Raw genomic sequence first — 24,580 nt, 5'->3', positions numbered from 1 at the left:
TGTCGGAAAAAAGTCCAACTTTAATCTGGATAATCTGTATTGGGAACGGAGTTCGGATCTAGAGGACGATGTGTAAATAAAAGAGATGCATGCACTACAAGACTCAGTCTCTTCTTTTTCTTTGTGGAACGTGTACACACGCACCATGTCTTCCCCCGAACCTTTTCGTTTCCATCATCCCTATTGTTGTATTTTAACCTCCAGGAGGGACCTCGAAGGTCCCTCCATGTGCGATAAATCTACATTCGTAGCGAACGTGTTGAGGAGCGTGAATGGCATCGTAGACAAGCCACTGTCACAAATATTCTACGTGCAGAAATATGCTTCGCTCAGCATGCAGGATGAATTTGGGGACTCTCTAAAATTTACCAAGGAGCTACCACGAGAGTGGGACACTTCGGGCGCTACGCTCATCGTCGTTGACGATCACATGACCGACGCCAATTCCTTGAAGAAGGTTACCGATCTTTTCATTCGGGGTTCTCACCAAGCAACACGTCGATCTTACTCGTCCAAAACATCTGATTCAACAGTAGCCATTTTAGAAATATATCATACAAAGCCGCTTATAAATCGCCCTGTGGCGCACCATGCTCAGCGTCCACCAGATGAAACATTTTGGGCAACAGCTATTTGGTAGAAAAAGATTGGAGTATTTTCTGGGCGCATATAAACGAGCGACGTTGTCGCCCTACGCTTATTTACTCGTGGATCTTCACAACTATACGCACGAGGATCACAGGTTGCGTAGGAATATCTTTCCGGAAGAACGTCAATATATCTACGCTCCGAAATGAATCTCCGTCCTCACCCCACTTTACTCAAAGTGCACCCCCTCTCCGTCGTCGCGATGTCTTGAGGCGTTCTTCCTCATCCGACATGAAACACCACTCCGAAATTTGTCTCAGTGTATTGAAAGGAAAGGTGACGTTTGCTCTAAATACGTTCGTACGTTTGAAGAAGCACAAACGCTTCTTACGTCGGCTTGCCTAGAAAAAGATTCACAAGAATCCGCAACTATTTGAAGCGCTATTTGTCTCAGCAGCAAGGACAGTGCGTTCTTTCGTCGGGGGTTCCTCTCCTGCTTTCTGCCGTTTTGAACCTTTTCGATGGCCCCTCCAATGGCCAAGAGAATTGAAGTGACTGGCTCCACCAGAAACATTCTTTCCTCGAAGGAGAGTTACGGCATTAAAGTAAAACGCATACTGCAGGCACTCTATCGCATACTCAAGCAGTACAGATTCGATCCCTACGACAATAAAAACAAGATGCCTGACGGTACAAATGACTGACTATTCGCTCCTTTCTCCAGAGGTTGACGAAGAGGAAGCGGAAAGAGTTGTCTCGGAATTAAAAAAGGTTATTTTCTCGGATCACGAGGGTTGTGTCTCCGTCTCGGGCAAGCCCATCAGGCGATCCTCCGTTTACGAACCCGTCAATTATTTGTTGCAACGTAAGATGGGGTAGAAACCTTCTTTGTTCCCTAAAGTCTCGAAACTATTGTGCCTGACTTCCCTGCCGAAATCTCGCGAGCCTCAGCAGCAGCAAGCCTCTATAGCGTGGACTACTTATGGAGGGATATGGAGGAACTCGAGGGCGTCTGGGGGGAGTGGACCGCTATAGAAAAGCACGTCACTTGAGTTTGTGCGCGTCTCGCCATTCTCAGAAAGTTGGACGCCTACACTCTCCACCATCTGGTGAGAAGAAAGTTTAATAAGAGTGTCTTCCTAGTATTTTGTGGCTGTTTTCATTTTGTGTTAGCCCTCGAATTTCGTAGCGATGTGTGATGACGCTGCGATTAGGACTAACTGCTCGTCTTAAGCATTTTCTCCGTGCTGTCGCATGCTTAGCATTTTCCGTAGCGGTTAGACCTTTTCCCTGATGTATAGTACGCGCTCTCGCATGTTTAGACTTGTCTAGCATTGTCTTTCTTGTTGCAATTTTTACCTGCCGCTAGCATTTTGTTGTTCTCTGTCTTTCACACATGATGGTGGTGCCATCGGGTGTGATGGCTTGCAGCTACCTGGTCAACACACATTGTTGGTAGAATGCATAATTAACGTTGAATATTGCTGATCAATGTAGAATGCAAAATGCGAACATTGGTTCCGCGCTGATTTTACGTAGTCAATTCAGCATGTCAAATGTTTTACGTTAATATAACGTGGATTTGTTGCACACAAATTAACAGTAGATTGGCATACGTGAAAACAGCGTCGATAACTGTAATGGAAAGTCACAGAAGGACAGACGTCGAATATACAACGTTGCTTTTGCAAAAAAATTTCCTCATGCCTTTAGCAAAAAGCAGGCTCAAACAATGTGGATCTGCCGCGCAGGCCGTTCAACAGCGCTTTACCAAGGTTGCTTTTGCGTGATTCTGCTGCTGCTAACATTGCAAAAGATCGTGCAAAGAAAATATTAATATGGTAGTAATTCCATACGGTGGGAAACTTATAGCTGATGGAAAACCAAGAAGGGCTCACCCAGTAATCCAGACACGGGTATTTTATAAAATTCAGAGCACCTTGAAAACCCTGCCTATAATCAAATTCCATTCATTTCAAGGAATAATAAAAGTTTGGGCGTTTGAGCCTCCTTTTCTCCGCCACCCGCCTTCATCCCAATTTCTTAACTCTGCCCCACTGCCGTCTGAGACCCACACACACAACACCGTACCACTGCCAGTTTGGCGCCCGGCAGCCTGTCACAGGAGAAATCTGCGCATAAGGCGTATTTTTTCGTCAGGCGCAGAAGAGAGCGTCACGTGATGCCTGTTGCGCCGTTGCAGCGGTTAAGAGGGCATACCAGCTCTCCGTCCCTATGTATTTCCTATGGAACAGTTTTTATGCTTTTTCTCGGTAACCACCGCGCAGATTTTGACGCGGGTGGTTTCATCATAAGGAGGAAGACGAGGTGAAGAGAATTACGCTACTAGATTTCTCATACATGTCGTATCTATTTGACGGCGACGTCACGAATGCGAAAAAATGCACAATTTTTCTCCTCCCTCTTTGAACAGGTTTTTTTAAACTTCTATAGCCATTTCAAAAAAAAACTTTCCATTTACTTTCTCTGGAAATATTTCAGGAATCGATAGACCTCAAATTTATATGTCTACCACTTTCCATTTTTATAAAAAAAAAGCATGAAATGTGAGTACGGATGAATACCGTCTCAAAGCCCCGTAAACCGCGTCATTCTGTGTCGCCCTCTAGTCGTAGCACAGGAAAATCCGCGCAGAACACTTTGACCATACCCATCCGCCGACCATGCGGCGCGCACGCGCACCGTTGTGCTCCCTCTCTCCTCTTTACTTTCATGGACAGCTGACTTAGGGCATGGCCTTGGAGACCAGAACAAAAGCTTACTTAGCTGTTCGTAAAGGGATTATCGTCAGCCAGCATTGTCGCGGCCCGTGTAAGAGACCACCGAGACCAATAAACCTCTTCTTTTTTCGGTGCGCTTATAAAGAAGTGAGATGTGTTTATTAGCTTCACATGAAACGTCAATTTGCTCGATTTTGCCGTTTCGGGTTTGTGCTTACTCAGTCAACTGTCTCATAAGGCTAACGAGAATATATCGTATTTACGGTTAGTGGAAGGCCGACTTCACAAACATTCCAGTAACGTTCAACAGGACTGCCCTGTAATGTTCGTAATGTTGAAACAGCCAGCAAGCGGATTACACACAGATAAATGTTTCTTAGGATAATGGCACTTAGAACTGCAGCTTTATTTGTTGTTTCTCTTTCTTTCTTTTATTGATCGATTTATTTTTATTTTTATCTTTATTATTTTCTTTTCTTTTTCATGAACGCTCCACGTGAACCAACAAGAAAAATCGACCAAGCGGCCGCTGCACAATTATTTCCGCCCACGCAATGAGCAACAGTCTTTTCCGGAACCCAAATTCACGTTCGCGAAGCAAGGAAAACCAACGACAACCAACGACAGCGACGGGGGAGGGGAATATATTTATTAGACGAAAAGGAAAAAAAAACGATCTAAAGGTCAGCCAACGGGACGTCGGCTTGCTATTCCAGAAATACATAAATAAATAAATAAATAAAATTAAGAAATCAGAGATAAATGAAACGGACGCGACGGAACAGCACGTTAGTTAGTTGATTATTAGGTTAGTAAAAGTTCGGTGTTTGCATTTTCATGTTCAGGTTAGTCTAAGTGGGCTTTGGCAGTTTCCGCGCAGAAATAGGCAGATAACATTTATTTACAGTAGTTTATTTTTCAACGGGGACTTCGATCACGTTATTTCGAGATACGGCCAATTTTTCGATAGCGGTTCCCTGGATTTTCCATCTTTCGACAATCCTTGCAAGTTGTACGTTGGATGACCCAAAACCTGTACCCGTCTGTCTACATGGCGAACAAAGGGAGGCCTTCCTTCTGAGGAAGATAAGGAAAAGCTCCAGGTCACTGGGGATTCTCCGTTGAACTAGTGTCTACGCTGAACCAAAGGTCTGGTGTAATGTGAAGTACCAAGGAGTGTCTAAAAATATAGTACTGAAGGTTCCGGGTAATAATCAGCGCAATTATAAGACGGAAATCGTGCTCCTAGACCTCGTCGCGCGTCAAGTTCCAGTTTCATTTTATCTTGTTCATTGATACGTAAAGGTGGAGTTCAAGGAGTTTTTCTTTTTTTTTAATAGCTGTTGCTAAATGCAATGCATTTATTTAGGCTAATTGAGCTTATCAACAGGCCGAAAATCATAATGCCGAACGGTCAGAAGGCCGAAAGCCAAAAGACCAAAAAATCATAACGCCGAACTGTCAGAAGGCTGAAAATGGAAAGGCCAAAGAGACTCTCCCTTTTTGTTTGTTTGTTTGTTTGTTTCTTGCTTTTTTTTAGCTAAAATATATAACAACAAAATAAAAATAAAGTACCCTTATAGCAATAGGAGACAAGCAGAAAGACGTGAATGTCTCGAATCGAACTGCGGACCTTTCGTGGCAAAATCCGACACTTTACCTCTCGACAAACAGCGCAGAGGGCGCGAACAGCCTTAAACTCGCGAGGTAAACCATGCACAATGGGGATTATTTCGGGAATCGGAGGCGAACGGCGTGATAAAGGCGAGCGTGGCGCCATCTAGAATCGGGAAAATCGTGAATCGGAGGTGCTCCCCGACTGCTGTGGCCTCGACGCCGCTGCAGGATGCAGTTGAGGAACATGACGGCGTCTCGATGTCTTGGAGGAGTGCGGTAATTTCTGGCGCGAACAGCTCCAGCACAGGTTCAAGTTTGTGAAGCTTTAAGTTAGTATCCCTCGTAGGTAACGGATGCACAACATGCGGCCACCGTCTATACATGTAAACGGCCGTGATGTCTTTGTTTATTAGCGTTCGTTTGAGACAGTATTGTTCTTCCAGTCGATTTAGCCCACAGAGCTCATCAAAATAAAAACGCTCCTGGCTATGCTTGTAGGCACATTAGCGTGCGTGTCGTACTTTTAATTTCTGGTCGATTCACTGTAGTTTTCATCTTACATATTCTTTTAGGACTCGGAAAGTGACTCTTTGGAGCTTGCTTGGAATCATTTACCGTCAAATGCGCTACAGGTAAGAATGCTACGTAAATCGGAAAATTCTCTAACGTTGATATGTCTGTATCATGTCTATGTCAGGCGCCTTACGAGCGACTTATCCGATAGAAGCGCCCTCTTCAAGTTCGACAACAAACATTTGACGGTTTGGAGTCAAGCTGTGATGCAATACTCATTTCCAGGATGATACACAGCATGAAATTCGGGGTATATCCCGGGTTTTGAAACCATTAAAAATAATCTTTCAAAAATAAACGCGTAAGTACCCATTGTTAAAAATGTATCTCCCGGAATATACGCTTAAAAACCAATGCCAAAAATAATCGCCGAAATATCCCCGTTTAAATAAAACCGCCAAGGAATCCACGGTTAATATGTCGTTAAAAATAAATCGTTTCAGAATCCCCCAAATTCACCCTACAGTTGCTAGAGTCATGTGGTATGGCCGCGAATGAAATGGACAATCCGCTTCAAGAAATAGTCCCGAAGTTGGCCAATTTCATTGGACTTCTTGGACATGAGTATATTTCGTACTTCGATAATTCGTACACGGAACAATCGTGTTCCACTTGCACGTCCCACTATAGCGAACGGGGGGTTACACTAACAAATCTTTAAAAAAATCATTTAAGAAAAACTCTTTCAAAATATATTGTTTTACAATAAACCGCGTAAAATTCCCCGATAATCAACAGCGCAAAAATCCCCGCCAAAAAAACAATCGCTCAAGAATCCACCACGAAAATATATCGTTAAAAATAAACTGTTTCAAAATATATCCTGTAGTCCAACACGACAACGGAGTGAAGATGTGTATCTCTACGCAGAGGATAGCAGTAAGACGCAGCCACGGAGTAGAAACTCCTTTCTACTCCGTGGACGCAGCTTATATTGCTGGTTTTCGTCCTTGTGAGCACTCACCCTCTACCTAGTGGTCTGTCATGGCTGCCATATTTGTTCTGTGTGTGTGTTGTTGTTATGTTTTCCTTTCTAGTGTAGAAAAGCCTATGCATTATATGCATGTCCTGCGTTATTTCGCTTGACAAAGCATCGACGGGAACTGTGGCAGTGCTGAGAGCTCGTTCGTTCGTGCGTGTGCTCGGAGTTCGCTTTATACTGACGTTCAAGTGAAGTACGCTTGCTTCGCGTACAAAGTATGGAAGTCTGATGTACGAAGTATACTCATGGCAGGAGTCCAATTAAATTCGCAAACTATGGGACTATTTGTCGAAGCGCATTGTCTATTTCACTCGCGGCCTTACCACGTGACAGTAGCAACCGTATGGTTGCTTTTGGGAGATTCTGAAACGATTTATTTTTAACGACACATTCTTAACCGGAGATTCCTTAGCGGGGGGGGGGGGGGGGTTACACTAAACCCTTTAAGAAAAATTCTTCCAAAATATATTATTTACAATAAACCGCGTAAAATTCCCCGATAAAGAATCAACTGCGCAAAAATCCCCACCCAAAAAACAATCGCTCAAGAATCCACCATGAAAATATATCGTTGGAAAATATATCGTCACAAATAAACTGTTTAAAAATATATCATTAAAAATAAACTGTTTCAAAAAATGTCCTGTTGTCCAACATGACAGCGGAGTGATAGACGTGTATCTCTATGCAGAGGATAGCGGTAAGACATAGCTTATATTGGTGGATTCTGATCTTGTTAGCACTCACCCTCTACCTAGTGTTCTGTCATGGGTGCCATATTTTGTTCTGTGTGTGTGTTGTTGTTATGTTTTCCTTTCTAGTGGACAAAAAGTAGAGGGAAAAAAAGCCGCTGAAAAAAAGTTATGAAAAGCTGTTTCGGAAAAGAAGTTCCGAAACGAGAATGAATTGCGCGCGGCTCGGCACGATGGTGGGAGCGATGGGGCTGAGCGTGATCGGGATCTTCTTCACACTATGTATTATATGCATTTCCCGAGTTATTTCGCTTGACAAAGCATCGACGGGAACTGTGGTAGTGCTGAGCGCTCATTCTTTCGTCCGTGTGCTCTGAGTTCGTTTTACACTGACGTTCAAATCAAGTACGCTTGCTATGCGTACGAAGTATGGAAGTCCGATGTACGAAGTATACTCATGGCAGGAGTCCAATTAAATTCGCCGACTTTGGGATTATTTGTCGAAGAGGATTGTATATTTTACTCGCGGTCATACCACGTGACAGTAGCAACCGTATGGTTGATTTTGGGGGGATTCTGAAACGATTTATTTTGAATGACATATTCTTAACCGGGGATTCCTTAGCGTTTTTATTTACACGGAGATATTTGAACATTATTTTTGTGCGTTGATCTTTAAGCATATATTCTGGGAGATTTATTATTAACAGTGCCTACTTACACGTTTACTTTTGAAAGGTTATTTTTAGGGTTTCAAACGGGATACACCCGCTTTGTCAAGCGAAATAATGCGAGACAATGCGTAGCCCTTCTACACTGGAAAAGAAAACATCACACACACGAACACAAACACACACAAATGGCAGCCATGACAGTCCACTAGGTAGAGGGTGAATGCTAACAGGGGCAAGAATCACCAATGTAAGCTACATCGTACTGCTATCCTTAGCGTAGAGATACATATGTATTATTCCGCTGTCGTGTTGGACTACGGGATATATTTTGAAACAGTTTATTTTTAACGATATATTTTTAAACGGCATATTTTTAGCGATATATTCTTCATGATGGGTTCTTGAGCGATTGTTTTTGGGCGGGGAGTTTTGGGCGGCTGATTACTTATCGAGGTATTTTACGCGGCTTATTATAAAACAGTGTATTTTGAAAGAGGTTTTCTTAAACGATTTATTCTTAAAGATTTATTAGTGTAACCCCCCTTCGAAACGCGTACATGCCTCGATAGCTGCCGGTGGTTGTCTCGTCGGTAAGAGGATTTTGAAAAGCGTGAAAAGTATTGATTGGATTCATTTTGGCACGATTTATTTCGGCATGCTTTATTTTAAACTATTAATTTTAACACAATTTATTTAGGCATGATTTATTTTAAACGATTTATTTGAGCACGATTTATTGCGGCATGATTTATTTTGGACGGTTTACTTCGGTAACCTCCCAATCTGATGAAGGGCTTCTCAAAATTGGCGCTGTGGGTGATGCGAATTGCAAGCACTGGCATGAGCCGGAAACAATCGAGTACATCCTAAAGGACTGCAGCGCGCACGAGGGGGCGCGCCAAAAATTCCTTGCAGACTGCACGAACGATACCCCGCAAGCCCTTTTACATCCCAGCGACACCCTCTCCATGAGACCCCCCGGGGCACAGAATATGGGCGCTTTCTTTGCGTAGCGAGGTTGCCTTGGGGGCCTCAATAATGACTCATGCCCAACCCGAGTTTCCCAGCTACAGTCGTCAAGGTGCCCACAGCTTTGAGGTCAACGTGCACTGTTAGAAAAATTTATACGTTTTAGGGTATAAATCGCCCGTGCAAGAACTCGTACCTTTTTAGGGTATAAGTTTATACCTTCGCAAAATGTATGAATAGTACAAATAGTAAGTAGTGTACCCTAGTGAAGGCCTAGAAATTATACTCCCTGGGTACACAAACTGTACCGCTGCAAAGGTATATTGTAATCCAGTTTGCGACAAATTTTGAGAAGAGGGAACTAGAACAATCACCTTTGGCGGGAAGAAAAGCAAAAAATAATTAAAGTTTTGACACACACACACGCAAACGCATATGGGTGTGAAATAGAAAGCAAACCTCGTACACATTACTCCCCAAGTAAAAAAAAAGATAAAAGAAATATGGAATTAAAAACAAAAGAAAAGTTTCAAGGAGCAAAACCGCTGCGCAAGTTTGGCAGTGCGTAATCATCCAGTCTGCATTGCGTGCATTCTAGTTAACTCTGATGCGAGCTGTACCTGCTATCTCCTTTAAAGCCCGAAGTCTATACGAACCCGTACGAACGAAAGATTATGGTGGGCTGCAGTATGAGAGAAGGCAGTAGGACAAAAATCAAAGTAATGGCGAATTCGGGTGTGCATTTCGTGGGAACTTTTTTTGTGGATCCCGCTTGTTCTCGCCAGTTTTACCAGATCTCACATGTTAGCGTGGCGCTTTCCCCAGCGTCAGAAATTTCCCAACTAGCACACTTTTCGCCCGGCCTCGAAGTGACCAGACAGCAGATTGCCCAACTATATCCGGTGTTGTCACATCCGCATCGCGAAGGTCGTGAGGGCCCTCACTGGCAGTACCAGCCAGGACATCGATGTTCACGGGGTCTAGCAGATGATGGAACTCGAAGACGAGCGACCGCGATGTCCATGGCGTGAACTAAGCTACTGAAATCGCTAGATTCCTGGCACTCATGTTCGGGTGGCAAAGATCACGTGATCCAGCCCGGACGCCGACCTATAGCATTTTTCGAGCGCTACGCCGTGTTGCTATAAAATGACCAGCCGAATTCGCCGTAGCAAGAAAATGAGAGAGCGCTACGGGCCCGCCTCCTCACTCGGAGGGAACCGTAGTTATCGCCGAAGTTATCCATAGCCTCCTATAGACTACATGTCTGCCCAATGATTCCTACACACAGATTGCAGACTACAACCAGTGGCGTCTGACAGGCGGAGAAATGACATGACACCTAAAAGAGAGTGTACCAACGCTAACGACAATCACTGGCTTATCGAGAGATGGCAGAGCCTACACAGCGTGCGCCCATCTAGGACGCTTATCTCACCAAAGCGCTGTAGAGCAACGTATACACCGAGCATACGGCAGCGTACCCCTACGGGGTAGGCGAAGGTTGTCAATGCTCTGACTGTCCGTGTTTCCGAACCTAGGAAACTGGCGCCCCCATACGATCGCGTGGACGGCCGCTTTTGCTTCATTGCGCAGGCATGTAGTAGTATATAGGAGGCTATGGGTTACCATGGAATGATACAGCAGCGCTTTCGTCGCCGACGTCCTGCACAGCCACCGTATTGGCGAGAACGTTCTCAGCGATTGGAAACTCTTTACAGAAAAGCAATTCTATAGTTTCACGTGGACGATGGAAGCAGTTTGAAGATCAAATTGTGCAAACAATGATGTGTGACTACAGGTTCGCCTAAGAGTAATTCGGGTGAACGGACTTCTCGCCAGAACGGTGTCCGTACAGGTACGTCGGCGACAAACGGGCTACTGTGTCATTCCAAGATAGATAACCTCACGGTGAAATCTACGGTTCCCTCCGAGGAAGCTGGCCCGTACAGGCCCGTAGCACTCTCTTCTTCTTGTTATTTTGATTTTGTTAAAGTACCCTGGACGGCCAACACTCCCAGCATACAACATCAATAGAGCCGCCCGACAGAAGTGCTGCTCATCCTAGGCACTCTGAACCCCCCACAAAACGGCCTCGTGATGAAAATGATGAGTTCGAGAGGCAGAATCCTAATCACGAGGACCCGAACCTGGATTCTGACGATACAGTAGTGAACTTTGAAATCGACGACGACCCCACACCGTTCCAGGTGGTTTCATACAAGAAGAACCGTCTCACGGGCATTCCTGTGGTCTTTAAACCAAAAGACACAGCCCAGTCGTTCTGGGATGTGGACCCCAATACGATTGCAAGAGACATCATGAAAGGAACTCAGGAGAAAATCATTTCTCACAGAATTAACAGAGATGGAAGCTTAGTTATTAATGTCGCAACTGAAGCATCAGCCACAAGCTTGATCCAAATTGACGAAGTCGCCACAGTCGCCGTCGAAACGTTTGTGCCATCATCATATCTTCAGACTATGGGGAGAATATGTAAAGTCCCCATACAGTACTCCCAAGAGCGACTAAAAGCTTATTTGAGCTCTTACGGCATCATAACCGTGAAGCGAGAAGTTGTATTCATCCGAACTGACGACGGCACATCTAGCCCTCTGGAAGAAGACAGCGTAATCCTTTCGTTCCAACCAGGACAACCCCTTCCAGCCGAAGTAAGGCTGGGTTTCACCCGTTATGCGGTAAATGAATATGTGGCACCCCCAACCCAATGTTTCCGCTGCCAACGTTTTGGACACATTGCTCGGCACTGCAGGAGTGAAGAATGGTGCAAGATCTGTTCGGGGCCGCATGATTATAAGGTATGGTCTGCGAGGCGAGAGCCGAAGAGCGCAAATTGTGGTCTCGCACATACAGCAACCTAGAGTGCATGCAGAATAGCTAAAGCGGCTGCCACCGCGCAGGTGCAGAGAGTGACTCTCGGTCGCTCTAACAGTAGTAAATTGCCTCCACCGAACCCAGAATTCGTGAGGGCCGTCGAGCAAGAGGTTCTCCAGCCCGCTACCTCGAAGCCACCAAAACAAAACTTAACGAAGAAGAAAGTATCAGCAAAGTCCAAGGGATCTAACACATACGCCAATATAGCTGCCTCTAAATCTCACGTAAGCTTGAAACATCTCGAGGAGTCCTTCCCTGAGCCCTCCGACAGGAAGACCACTTCAGCGTACAATACCAGGTCGAAAGAGTACTTACATCGTGCTTCTGGACAAACCGCAAATGATAACTGTAGCAGATCATAATCAGAAGTACTAGATATTATCGTGCCCTTGCTGTTTGCTGTCTTACGCTCAATTCTACGAGATACCACCCGACCTCCGGGGATCTTCCAGAGGTACAAGCTGTACTAGCAATGGAGGCAGTCCTACACCAGGTTCACCTGCGTCAACGGCTTAATAAGGAATGAACCTTCACATGACTAAAGCGATCAAGTCTGCTACTGTCTTTCAATGGAATTGTAACAGTCTACAGCAGAAAATGAGAGATTTTGGTAACTTCCTTTTCCGTCATCGTTTCCCAATATTGGCCTTGAGTGAACCTAGAGTCGATGACTCCTTCAAACTGTCAGGCTACGAGGTGCACTTCTCCCGTCGACCCAATAGTCAGAGTAGAGCCATGTTGTGCGTCAGAAAGGACATACCGTGTGCCCTCATGCGGATGTCGACAAATGAAAATTTCGAATACGTCACGTGCCGCGTTCGACTCAAGAGCACCTACATTACTGCGACCAGTGCGTATGTAGCGTCGAACGTAAGAGTTACCGAGAAACAGGTGAGAGGCTTACTTGCTGGCGTTCCTGCACCGGTCATTGTCTGCAGGGATATGAACGCCCACAGTGTACTGTGAGGCAGCCAGCACACTGACGCTCGTGGGCGAATATTTGAAAGTGTAGCGACTGACCTTGACCTCACTGTTCTGAACGACGGGTCATCAACGTTTTTTCGCGGCCTGCGTTGCCACAGCTGTATAGATGTCACCCTGTGCTCCACTGAAATTGCTCAGCGTATTGAGTGGGGCACGCATGCTGACTCATTGGGGAGTGACCATATGCTTGTGCTCATTGAGCACCGTCCTTCGGGGTCACTGAAAAAACGGCGACGCGTGAATGTAACGGACTGGTCGCGTTATAATTTCAATCAGCTCGTGACATCGCCCGCGCAGCTACAGATACAGCTGAAGATTTTGCACCTGCGGTGAAAAAAACCGCGGAATCTGCATCGAAAGCTATCACGGTTCCCGATACCTAAACACGCGTAGATGCGGAATACGAAAGGCTTCGTACGACTCGACGCAGAGCGGAAAGGAGATTCCAACGATCCGGAAACCCAGACGACTATCGGGAATCATGCCCAAGCTGCACAATGTACTGAAAGTCGAGTGCACAAGGGGCGGACGGTATGTGTCTTATTAATGTTCTTTAGCTTCACGAGTCTGCTCAAGGCATTCCACCTACCCGTCCACCCCTATTGCACTCGACTTTCAGTGCATTGTGCTGCTTGGGTGCCGGCTGCAGCGTGTAATACGGCGTCACCTAAAGAGATTATCTTGGCAACAGTGTCGGTCTTTCTCTTCCACACTTTCGCCATTCACACCCATGACGCGTGTATGGCAGGTAGTCCGGTTGCTTGGGACAGCAAACTCTGTTTACTAGGCTATCTCTATGATCCACGACAACTGCATATCATGTATCAGTGGGAAATGCCAAACGGAGTACTGTGTTGACCGATAACGCGCGGTGTGCGGCCTTGGATGCTGATTTCAGCCTAGCAGAACTTGACGCCGCTTCAAGTTCAAGACGATGCAAATCGTCGCCAGGTCCCGACGGCGTTACCTACAAGCATATAGGTAGCTTACACATCAAGGCTTAGAAGACTTTATTAAGTCTAATCAATAAGAGCTGGAATGAGGGCAAACTTCCTGTGATATGGAAAATCTGCAGAGTAGTGCCCTTGCTGAAGCCGAGGAAATCTCCCAGGGATATGGCATCCTTCAGGCCAATTAGCTTGTCGAGCTGCGTGTGCACGGTAATGAAAAAGACGGTGCTGAGTCGAGTGGAATGGGTCATCGAGCCACAAAAGGTGCTTCCAGAATGCATGTCTGGCTTCCGTAAGGGCAGTTGCACTATGGACAGCGTACTAGACCTGGTGACCTTCGTAGAACATGAACGCACGCAAGGTCGCACGACAGCGCCAGCATTTTCAGACACCAAAAGTGCGTACGACACGGTCAGTTACAGCCACGTCCTATATGATCTGTATAGCCTAGGAATACAAGGTCGGTCTCTACGGTGGATCGCAGACTACCCTGAAGGGAGGTCAGTGTAGTGCAAACCGAGGACGGGAATAGTGACAGTCATGGCTTCTCAAGCGGGGCGCAACAGGGCGGCGTGTTGAGTTCCCTGCTGTTCAACGAAGTCATGGCGAACCTACCGCAACGGTTGCCGAAGAACGTGCACATTAGTATGTACGCCGACGACATCTGTATATGGTGCTCTTGTGCGCAGATGCCCGCATTGCGGCAGCGCCTTCAAAATGCCTTAGATTGTACTGTCTCCTTCTTAACGGAGAGGGGCATGGACATATCAGTCGAGAAAACCGTATTTCTTCCCTTCAGTCGAAATAAAATGGAGACTTTTCAACTGAAGCTTGACGGCCAGCCAATAAGGAGAGTGTCTCATCACCGGTTCTTGGGAGTAATAATCGACTCGCAGCTCTCGTGAGCTGCGCACATTAAACATCTCAAGGAAAGAAGTGACGCACGTATCAACATCCTACGGCGCATCAGCGGCTCCCGCTGGGGAATGTCGACAGCGTCTCTTCTCGCCATACATAAAGCACTCATTCGCCAATAATCCTTTCAGTTACCGTGGTACAGGGAGCACCCCAATGAAGACTGAGGGATGCTCACATGCTTTCTGTGGTGTAATGTAATCCCAGAGCAAGAGGGTTAGCGCACCGCTCCCTCTCCTGTGCCACCATCATCTTTCCCCTCCCTCTTTCACCCTCCCCACTTCTCCCTCCCCTGGGTGCACCGAGACGCCACTTTAGAGCAGGCTGACCGCACCTTCCCCCTACATTACCCCCCCCCCCCCCCGGCAGATGATGGCCTACCATTTGCCCGTACCGCATGGAATAAGCGACACGTCAGAGAGGACACTGCAAAGCGTATTATCGAAAAGCTTAAAAGTCTGCCTCGGTGTACCTTGTGCAACTTCAAATGTCCTAACTACAGTAGAAGCCAGAGAACTTCCATTAGATGTACTGAGGACGCAGGAAACAGTGCGGCACTACGTTCGTCTATGCACGCGGCATCACAAACACCCCCCTTGCAAGGAAGGTGGTACGTCGAAATTCGCAATTCATCAAGGTGATCGCTCCATATCGCAGTGCTTTACCAAAAGCACAGTTGACATTAACGGCGGTCGATCCTCCGTGGACACTGCAACTTCCTCGTATCGCGCTGACTGTTCCTGGTGTATATCACCAAAAGGCTTCCCTACCATCTCCAGTGTTGAAACAGTACTGTCTGACTCTGATGGAGAGCCATCGTGCTAGGACCGCAATTTTCACAGACGGGTCGACGTCAACGTCTGGGTCTTCATCAGCGTTTGTTGTACCACAGCATAGTAGAGAAGGAATGGCAAGGCTTTCCCGCAGAACATCGTCGACAGTAGCGGAATTCGTAGTCATGCAGCTTGCAATGCAGTATGTGGCCGCACGCCAGGAGCCCGGGCAATGGGTCATATATTGCGATTCAAAGGCCGGCCTCCAAGCCATAACATCATTCTTGGGAAGTGGCTGTATGGCGCCAATAGTACGGGACATTCTCATCGCATACAACAAAGCAGTAGATACTGGCCACGACGTACTGCTTCAGTGGATTTCTGTACATGTTGGCATACGGGGTAATGAAGCTGCAGATGAGATGGCGGATATAGCGCACCTATCGTCAACGGAACACACGGTGACATATTCCACGTCAGATGTGAAGCACATGTTAAAATTGCTGACAGAAGACATTTGTAGAAGACAATGGTTACAAGCCGACAGGTGGTCATCCTTGCTTCATCAGATTGACCCGGAGCTGAAATTCCGTGTCCGTCCAGCATACCGCGACCTATACAAACTTTTGCATAGGTTTCGTATGGTTTCGTATGGTCAACAGTCTGTCCATGAAGTCGGTAGGGCTAGTTCAGCAAACTGTCCATTGTGTGCATCTGTGGAAAACACGGAACACATCGTTATGCACTGCACAAGATATGCATTCCAAAGGGCTACATTGAAGTTTGCTCTAGACCGCTTGGACAATAGAACCTTCGATATAGTCAAGGTGCTGGGTGTATGGGAACCCGGGAAGAGAGATGCGGCGTTGTCAGCGCTTGTCAACTTCATAGTGAGCAGTGAGATGGAATCTGTATTTTAGGACCGCATTCTAGGCATGTGTCGTCGAGTTCCCCGTTCCTGTTAGTTTCTTGCACTTCAGCTCACTTCTAGGGGATGTAGCAACGCATACGCACGTACAGTACGGTGACTGGGAGGGGTGATGTCTTTCTATTTTTACGTTTTCATCTTTTTAGTTTTCTTTCTCCTTTCATTCATTTGATTTCCTTTGTGGGAGTAGCAGAATTCGTCAGTGATGAATTCAATATCTTCAGTTTTTTTTTATAATATAATCAAACTGAAACTCAAACTCAACTGTCATAGTAACCCTCTGTCATACCGCAGCCAACGATAATCTTTCGTACATACGGAAAGAAGAACTGGACTTGGAGATTTAAAGAAAACAGGAATGACAAGAAGGGATGACGCATGGTTCTGAGCGTGCTATGCGGGAAAGTTTTGCTTTTTTAGTGATAGTCGATATATCTAAACCGCAGGGTAAAAATGGCGGCGTCCCGTTTCCGTCTACAAGGATCTCTATCGGTTCCTAATAACCACGTGAACCTGCTCGACCAATTTTCAGTCAAGCTACAAATGGAGGAAGGTGAACGGTACTCTGTTACTATATAGCTACTCTACATAAGCGGGTATTGTTTATATTCTGTGCTAGCACTAAGGAAGAAGTGTTCCGATACAAAGAGTCAGCTCATATGTCATTGCCATTGTCATCAACAGCAAGATACGAGGAAGAGGTAATCACGCGGTGCTCACTTCGAATCATTATTCCGACAAGAAACGTTTCGAACCATTCCCTTGTTTTTCGCTGACGCTCACGAAAGACCCAGATGCCCGGCAGAACTTTTTCGAAGCTGGGAAGTGGTATGCGCAAGCAGATGTGCGCAGTTCTCATCTGTATTTGGACGAGCTTCTTGTTGGGCATCCTCTGCACTGTTTTTACCCTAAGGCTCAAGCTGCAGGCCGAATCATCGCTCAAGGCCCTGGCACAGATCTACCGCCAGCAGAAGGAGCTCGAGGCACAGGTCGCTTCTGGAGACTTCTTCGGGGCCAGTAACGCTCACTGTGGGGACGCCCTCTGCAGGTAAGTTCTATAAACATAGATATAGACATTCCAGATGGACATGCGGGCTTTCTGGCAATCCAGTTTTTATGTTAGTTTAAACGAAACAGTTCTACGTACTAGCTCTAGATACGTCAGGCGGCTCCCAACATTGGACAATGTCGAATGTCGGGTTAGATCAAGCGAGCCAGCGTTAGCTTAGTGGGATTAGTTTACGTTAGGTTCTTGCAGCATGCCTCTCGGCTATGGTAGTATCAGTTGAACGTGTGATTCACACACTCACACGTTGTCGTAGTTTATCCAAATGCTATTAGGTTGGCGTCAGTTTCATTACTCTGAAAGTAATTAAGTTCTAGAAAAGTACACTAATATAAACTTCACTTCATTAACTCTGCAACGTGATTCAGGTGCTCTTGAGATATTTCAGACTGCGTGCTTTGAAAGCGTCTGTGCCTTAGAACGCGTCACATAATATAATCAAAACGAAGACCAGAAATCTATAATTTACGTAACAAACTGGATAACGAAAATGCGCTCATGAACAACCAAGTTCATGAGTGAAGACTGAATATTATTGACAGCAATTCAGAACGGAAAGCATGTCTAACACTGCACTCTAGAAAAGGGAGCCAAGGTGACTCCTGTGCATCTGTACAGACGTGGGCTAATATGCGTAGGTTACCAGAATTGCTATAGTATCGTCAGTGTGCAGAAGCGACTGGGGGAACAATAGAGACTAAAGCGAACACTCTCAAACGGAAGTGCCAATGCAATTTTTCTGTATTTTGGTGATAGACCGTGGACGCCGGTAGTGTATGGAGTGCATGAGAGGATACTCTTTGGAAGCGTCACAAACTTACATGTACAACAATGAGCAACTTAGAATGGCATACGCGAGCTGGTGTACTGTAAAAACAGGTCAGCCTTGCGTTGTCCTCTTCATCTTGTGTGTTTCTCAAACTTAAGGGAATGTTAACGCTCCCTAAAGTGCAACAAGCTGAGCCTATCTGTTCAGGCTGTATTTCTGCTGTTCATGTTGGAATTTACCGCATTTCTCCAAGATGCACGCTATAGTAATTTCAGCAATGTAGTTACGACAGTTACGGCTAATTTCAAACTCTCCACCAAAACAGTAGTCTGGTGGCGATGCTAGCGACGGCAAAATGGTACTGACTCAGAGATCACGCCATTCTCTCGTCTGCGCGAGCAGAAAAGAAATATGCCTTCTCCACAATGTTCTCCGCCGGAACGGGCGTCCGCGGTGTCCTATAGGAACAATCTGGAGTAGTTGGAAAAAACTCATGTTTTGACGCTCTGCAACAAGAAGAGAAAGTCTTAGTTCTGCTCACTTCATTCTAAGTAATTGTCTTGTTATGCTGCGGGGCGTCAAATCATGGGTCCACGGTGCCGAAGAGATAGGGAAAGGCGATGGAGGCCACTGCGAAAAAGGGGTCAAATTCGTCCCCCGGCTCCCTTTTTACAGCTATAGCTGTAGGCTGTATGCGGAGAGCGGAGTTAAGCATCGCATAGCGTGCGTGCGCAGTGTGTCCCAGATATCACCGCGCGGTGAGTCACGGAAGAAGCGCGCTGCGCAGGCGGCGCGATGCCACGTTGGGTATCACGTGAGGTGTGTTGATGCAGGCGGCGGGAGTGCAAAGCAAAAGACGCCAGGCCCTTCGCCTGGATAGCGTCGTCGAGGAAGGTTCTTAGTGCAGAACAGATTGCTACAAGAGAGGCGCGGAAAGCTGAAAGGCGAAGAGCTCGCCGTGCCCAGGTGAACGCAGAAGCCAAAGCTCGACATGCAGCGGCGGAACGAGCGTATTGAAACGAGAAAGACGAAAGCGCAAGTCTGAGAAACGTGTTGGTGTTCAGCGTTCGCACCGTGCGGATTTCCATTGCAAGCGGGCATGCCTCAACAACCAGTTTCCTCTGTAGTTCCTATTTTCCTAGTAGTTCCTGGTTTCCTAGTAGTTTCCTAGTAGTTCCTCTTTTAAGTGCTGGAATAAACCTCAAATGCGTGATAAGATATCAGGAACTTCGATTTCAACATTGAAGGTACCAGTTGCTGCTGCGGCATATCGAACTTCAACATATATGGACTGAGGACAACAGTACTTAGAAAGATCACTGTCATAACGTCAGATGAACGATGGTACATTATAAAATGTGTTTTCTGGTGCTTTGTGCAATGGTACTCTTCGCAGGTGGCACACGAACCATTTGTGGGGACGGCTCAACCTGTCCGTTGACCCCTGCGAGGACTTCTACTCGTTCGTCTGCTCCGCCTCCTGGTTCGAAAACGAGACAATCCAAGACCAGCCCTATGCGTTATTCTCTGCAGCGCAACTCATGGCGGATGTGGACGACGCCCTCTCGCGGCGCTTTGCGGCGTTAAACGTTGGGTCGACCGCGTGGAGCTTTGTTTACCAGTCTGCGGAGCTTCTAAGGGCTTGCGCCAGTGCTCCAAGGACAGGGTCATCTTGGGAGGATGTGCGAGAAATCTTGAGTGATATCGGCATTGCAGGTATGTTGTCGAAATATTGTTTGGGGCATTTGTAAAGTCTGTTTGACATCGCCACAAATTTTGTTGTGATATTGTTATTGATATGCGGAACTTTCATCGAGGTGACGGTGTTAACTTTTAAAAGCAAGCCATAACTCCTGGGTGAAGTTCCTAACAGCAGTTTTTCAAATACGGAAAGGTTACCACACGAAAGAATTTTAGTCGAGAATCCTGTGGCGTATTACATTTTACACAACATTTCCACTATAAGGATTTTGTAAGATTTCCAAAAGAAAGGACATCTGAAGTTTTCTCGCTTGTTGAAGCGTGCTCCTGTGTGGGACCGAAGTACGTCCGACGCTCCGAGCTGCAAGTGAGCAGCAGCGTAGCTTGGTGTTACGTGTTTCTGAAAAGCAATATAAATTACTATGTCTCCTTTAATGTCGTCGGTAGATGGAAATTTACACGAAAGCTCGTGTTTCATTGCACGGACGTGATAGAGGCGCGTGTTGCTTCGCTTTGGGGGCAGTTCTGTGGAGAGTGACCGATAGTAGAAGGTATAGACACAGGCAAAGTTCTGAATAAACTCCATGATGGTGAAAGCATGGGCAAACGAGAGGATGTACTTTTCGTACACAGCTCAAATCAGGAATAAACTTTAGCAGATATGCAGCACACAAAAATATACGCAGGAGCCTTGAGGGGAAAACGATGAGGAAACTCCAAAGCTGGGAATGCGTCAAATAATTCCATAAAACAATAATCAATTACACAGTAAACAGTTCAGGATAATGGGAATCAAAGCTTCGAGGACGGATGAATCAGAGCTTGGCTTACGCAATGTCTAGACGAACTGCGTACAAATTCCTCCTGAGCGCCAGCGTTTTCCTGCTGCTGGTTGTGTCTGAATAACTGTCCCCCCCCCCCCAAACACACACACACACACACAAAAAAAAAAAAAAAGAATCAGACAGAGAATACGAGTTACTACTAAGAGTTACTACTCATAGGCTGTGCATGCACGCTGCACACTCATGCACATCTTAATCCCGGAACACCGTCGCGGGACCCTGGAGATTCGTCCGCAAAAATCTTGAAATGCCCAGACTAAAAAAGAAATGCCCCGGGATTCCCAACCCATCATGAGTCACGTGATCATCATTCTATGGGAATTACTGACGTAACTAAGTACCCTTCTCTCGGTCTTTGACACGGTCTTTCAAGGAGTGGTGGTGGCGGCAGCGGCATGCTATTTTCGAGCGATTTGCCTGCCGGTGTAGCGGCGTATTGCGCGAAGGGATCGTGTGTCCTGAGACAACTTCACAGCGAACACTGCAGACATTTAGGAAGGGAATTGCCTCAGGACAGAAGCCGCCGATATTTCGAACAGAGACTGTTCTTCTTCTGGGCACCGTCCTCATCATTGGCATGGTATTTAAAGGGTTAGGTGTGACGTGTTTAAAGGTTCATGCGAATTGTGGGTCAACAGCCCGGAGGGAAGAAAGGTCCGTACGGGTTTTTACGGCGGGAGTGAATGGCTGCTTTGTTAGAGTGTGGAGGGGATTATGTGAACGTAGTGATCTAGGCTACAGACCGGTTGCAGAAAAATGGAAGGTTCACGAACACGTGGACGAAACGGGACAACAGGCAAGAATTCGCAAGCATAGCGAACCTCCTTATGTTTCGCTATGCTTGCGAATTCTTGCCTGTTGTCCCGTTTCGTCCACGTGTTCGTGAACCTTCCATTTTTCTGCAACCGGTCTGTAGCCTAGATCACTACGTTCACATAATCCCCTCCACACTCTAACAAAGCAGCCATTCACTCCCGCCGTAAAAACCCGTACGGACCTTTCTTCCCTCCGGGCTGTTGACCCACAATTCGCATGAACCTTTAAACACGTCACACCTAACCCTTTAAATACCATGCCAATGATGAGGACGGTGCCCAGAAGAAGAACAGTCTCTGTTCGAAATATCGGCGGCTTCTGTCCTGAGGCAACTCCCTTCCTACATCTCTACCGGTTCGCTGGATTTCTACCCATCTACTGCAGACATTTCTCTTAAAGCGTCTGAGGAAAATTAAGAGAAAACATCCAGACAAGCACAGCCGGCGCAGGGAGTGCAGGGTTTTTAAAATACGTTCAGAACACTGTCCTCTTGCGGGCGCTCCAACTCACCTGAGCTCATCGTTCTTTCGCGGGAGCTCATTTCATTTGTTGCAAAACACGCCTTTCCGAAAACAAGAACATTTATGAGGCTGCCAACGGCTCCCTTAACGCGTACCCGGTTTTCCTCGTCGTTTTTTATCTGGGCATATACGTATATTCTATGCGCTGTACGTCAAGTTAAGTTCTGGTTTGAGGTGTGTTCGTCCCGTACATCCTGTCATGGATGAACATCAAAGGACCAGCGAGAGCGTTTCCTTTGAAAATGAATTATGTCAACACGAGACTGTGGCAGTTTCGGCGTTGCAAGGAAAGAAAGAAGCCAGAAAACCGACTTGAGCGTATAACCGGCTACGAGCAATCTTCCACTAGAGGGTTTTAGTGCAGCGTACGCAGTCGCCATTGCGTCCATAAGGGACAGAGTGGTGGTTCTGCGCAATGCGCAAAGCTCTGTTTTGCGCGTGCGCAGAACCATCAACGCTATATCTTACGTACACAATGGTGATAGGGTACGATACACTGAAACTCACTAATAACTTCAACACACGTCCCGTACTCTTTCACTGTTTTAACGTATATGATTGAATGAAAGATATGCTGGAATAAAGATTCTGCGTTTCTTTTCTTGCATGTTCCGTTTATTTAGTCTTTCCCCATGCATAATATTACTTGGGACAGAAATTCATACATAATCGCATGCAAGCGAGTATGATGCTTGATGATAATTACAATGCTTAATACCAACTGACTTCCCGTTTTTTTTTCTCGAAGGTTGGCCGTACGTGAACTCTTCGAAGGAGCTAAACCTCGTTTCGCTCGTCGCCAAGATGGAGCGAAGCATGGGCTTCTGCCCGTTCGCTGACGTCACTCTGTTCAACTACTCTGTCATAACAGATTACGAGATCCACATCTCACCACCCACGACGCTTCTACGGCGATTCGTCTTACACCGGAACTTTGCTGGACTTCCGATTTCAGTTTATGAAGAGGAACTACGTAAAGTATTGGACAAATTTCTCCCAAATAAGAGCAGGAGCGAAAGACTAGGGAGCGACATTGTCGCATTCGAAAGACATGTGGAAGCGATAGACACGGTGGAAACTGTTCCAGTGAACGAGCAGTTCATGAACATCAATGAACTCGGGAAAGTCTCTAAATGGAACTGGAAGACGTTTCTCAACAGCGTGTTTGAGGGCATCAAGAACATCACAGATGATATTGTTATGTGTGTGCGATGCTCCTTCTTCAAGAAGTTGACTGTAGTCATCGAAGAAACACCGTCTATAACTTTGATAAACTATGTCGGTATCAGGGTTTTAGTGGCCTTGTCGCCTCTCTTGCCGGAAGAGAACGAGTTTTTGATGATACTAGGCCAAGAGATACCAGGACTCAGCGGCATTTCACAGCGCCATCATTCTTGCGTGAATCTTTTAGAAAGAGTTTATCGCTACGGAACCGCTATGATAGCTCGTATGTCGTTGTCCAAGAACCTCCTGAACGTCTACCGGACACACTACGACAAACAAGTCGACCATCTCGCGCAGGCGTTGACACGAGCCGTGGTTCGGCGCTCCAAGAGGATAAGCTGGATGACTCAAGACCGTGAACGTACAGTGGCTGCTGCTAAGTTCCAGACCATCGTTATGGATATCTTCGGCACTACCCCAAGCGTCTATTGGCCGGCTTTGTATTACGGCATCGCATCACCACGAATCAATAGAAGTGATGTCGTAAAAAGTTACGTGAAGCTCCTTCAGCACACCAGAAAAAGTTACTTGGGCTCAATCTCGCCGAACCTGGATTTTGACGCCAAGTATGCAGGAAGGGTATTCATACCAGAAGCCGCTTATTTTCACTCTAGAAGCTTCCTGTTTATTCCTCAAGTCGTGGTAGGGTTTTTGAACCACGTGTCCAACGAAATCGACAGCAGTTTTATTCCGGTGGTTGGAAGGCCTATCCTGGAAGCAGTGATGCGCGTTCTGGACGATGTTGGTGCCCACGTCGATGATAAACATGGCTTGAGGTCCTGGTGGACGGCTAGCACAACCTCGAATATTGACAGTCTGAAGAAGTGTCTGATCGATCAGTATGCGGCGATGTATTGGCCTAGTGCTGATATGAAGCGATGGAAGAGTTACGTGGACATCAACAGGCTTCTTCGCGAGGTGGCGCTGACTGGTCCATTGTACGACACGTTTGCGTCCACCACTCCAGCGTCTATGACAGTGAAGATCTCTAATGGCAGTGAGTTTGATTCACAGAGACTATTTTTCATAAACTATGCATTGTCACTTTGCGATCACCACAGACGCCACGACGTGGTTCGTCTCCAAAGGAAGTTAAGGGTTGTGCCTGGTGCGGTTGTGGTTAATTTGGCCCTCATGAACTCGCAGGAATTTTCTAGGGCGTATAAGTGTCAAGTTGGATCTCCAATGAATCCAGAAAAGCGCTGCATGTTTTGGTGATGTTCTGATTGAGGTATTTTGCTGCTACTGCTCTTGCATACGCTAATCTGCTCCAGTCAAAAGCTCTTCATATTTTCAATGATACACTAAAGCTTTCGAGCAATAAATTGTAACCGCTATTTTTACGGTGTCTTGGTGA

General features: G+C 46.3%; 1 protein-coding gene across 3 annotated transcripts; it reads left to right on the top strand.

Annotated features, from left to right (window-relative positions):
• The first annotated feature begins 5,528 nt into the window (after positions 1 to 5,528).
• On the top strand, positions 5,529 to 24,580 carry LOC135383572 (neprilysin-1-like). 3 transcript variants are annotated; one of them, XM_064612982.1, is made up of 4 exons: positions 5,529 to 5,578; positions 17,195 to 17,329; positions 19,513 to 19,832; positions 22,748 to 24,580. In XM_064612982.1, exons 1-4 carry the CDS (start codon positions 5,568 to 5,570, stop codon positions 24,439 to 24,441), a joined length of 2,160 nt encoding a protein of 719 aa, XP_064469052.1. In that variant the 5' UTR covers positions 5,529 to 5,567; the 3' UTR covers positions 24,442 to 24,580. The 3 variants fall into 3 exon arrangements, with proteins under 3 accessions (XP_064469052.1, XP_064469051.1, XP_064469053.1); XM_064612981.1 differs by lacking the exon at positions 5,529 to 5,578 and having other exon boundaries at positions 16,996 to 17,329; XM_064612983.1 differs by lacking the exons at positions 5,529 to 5,578; positions 17,195 to 17,329 and adding an exon at positions 18,285 to 19,460.

The sequence above is a fragment of the Ornithodoros turicata genome, chromosome 2, assembly GCF_037126465.1.
Source record: "Ornithodoros turicata isolate Travis chromosome 2, ASM3712646v1, whole genome shotgun sequence".
Taxonomy (NCBI): domain Eukaryota; kingdom Metazoa; phylum Arthropoda; class Arachnida; order Ixodida; family Argasidae; genus Ornithodoros; species Ornithodoros turicata.
The sequence above is the reverse complement of the archived record's forward strand: the minus strand, read 5'-3'. Positions and strand labels throughout refer to the sequence as shown.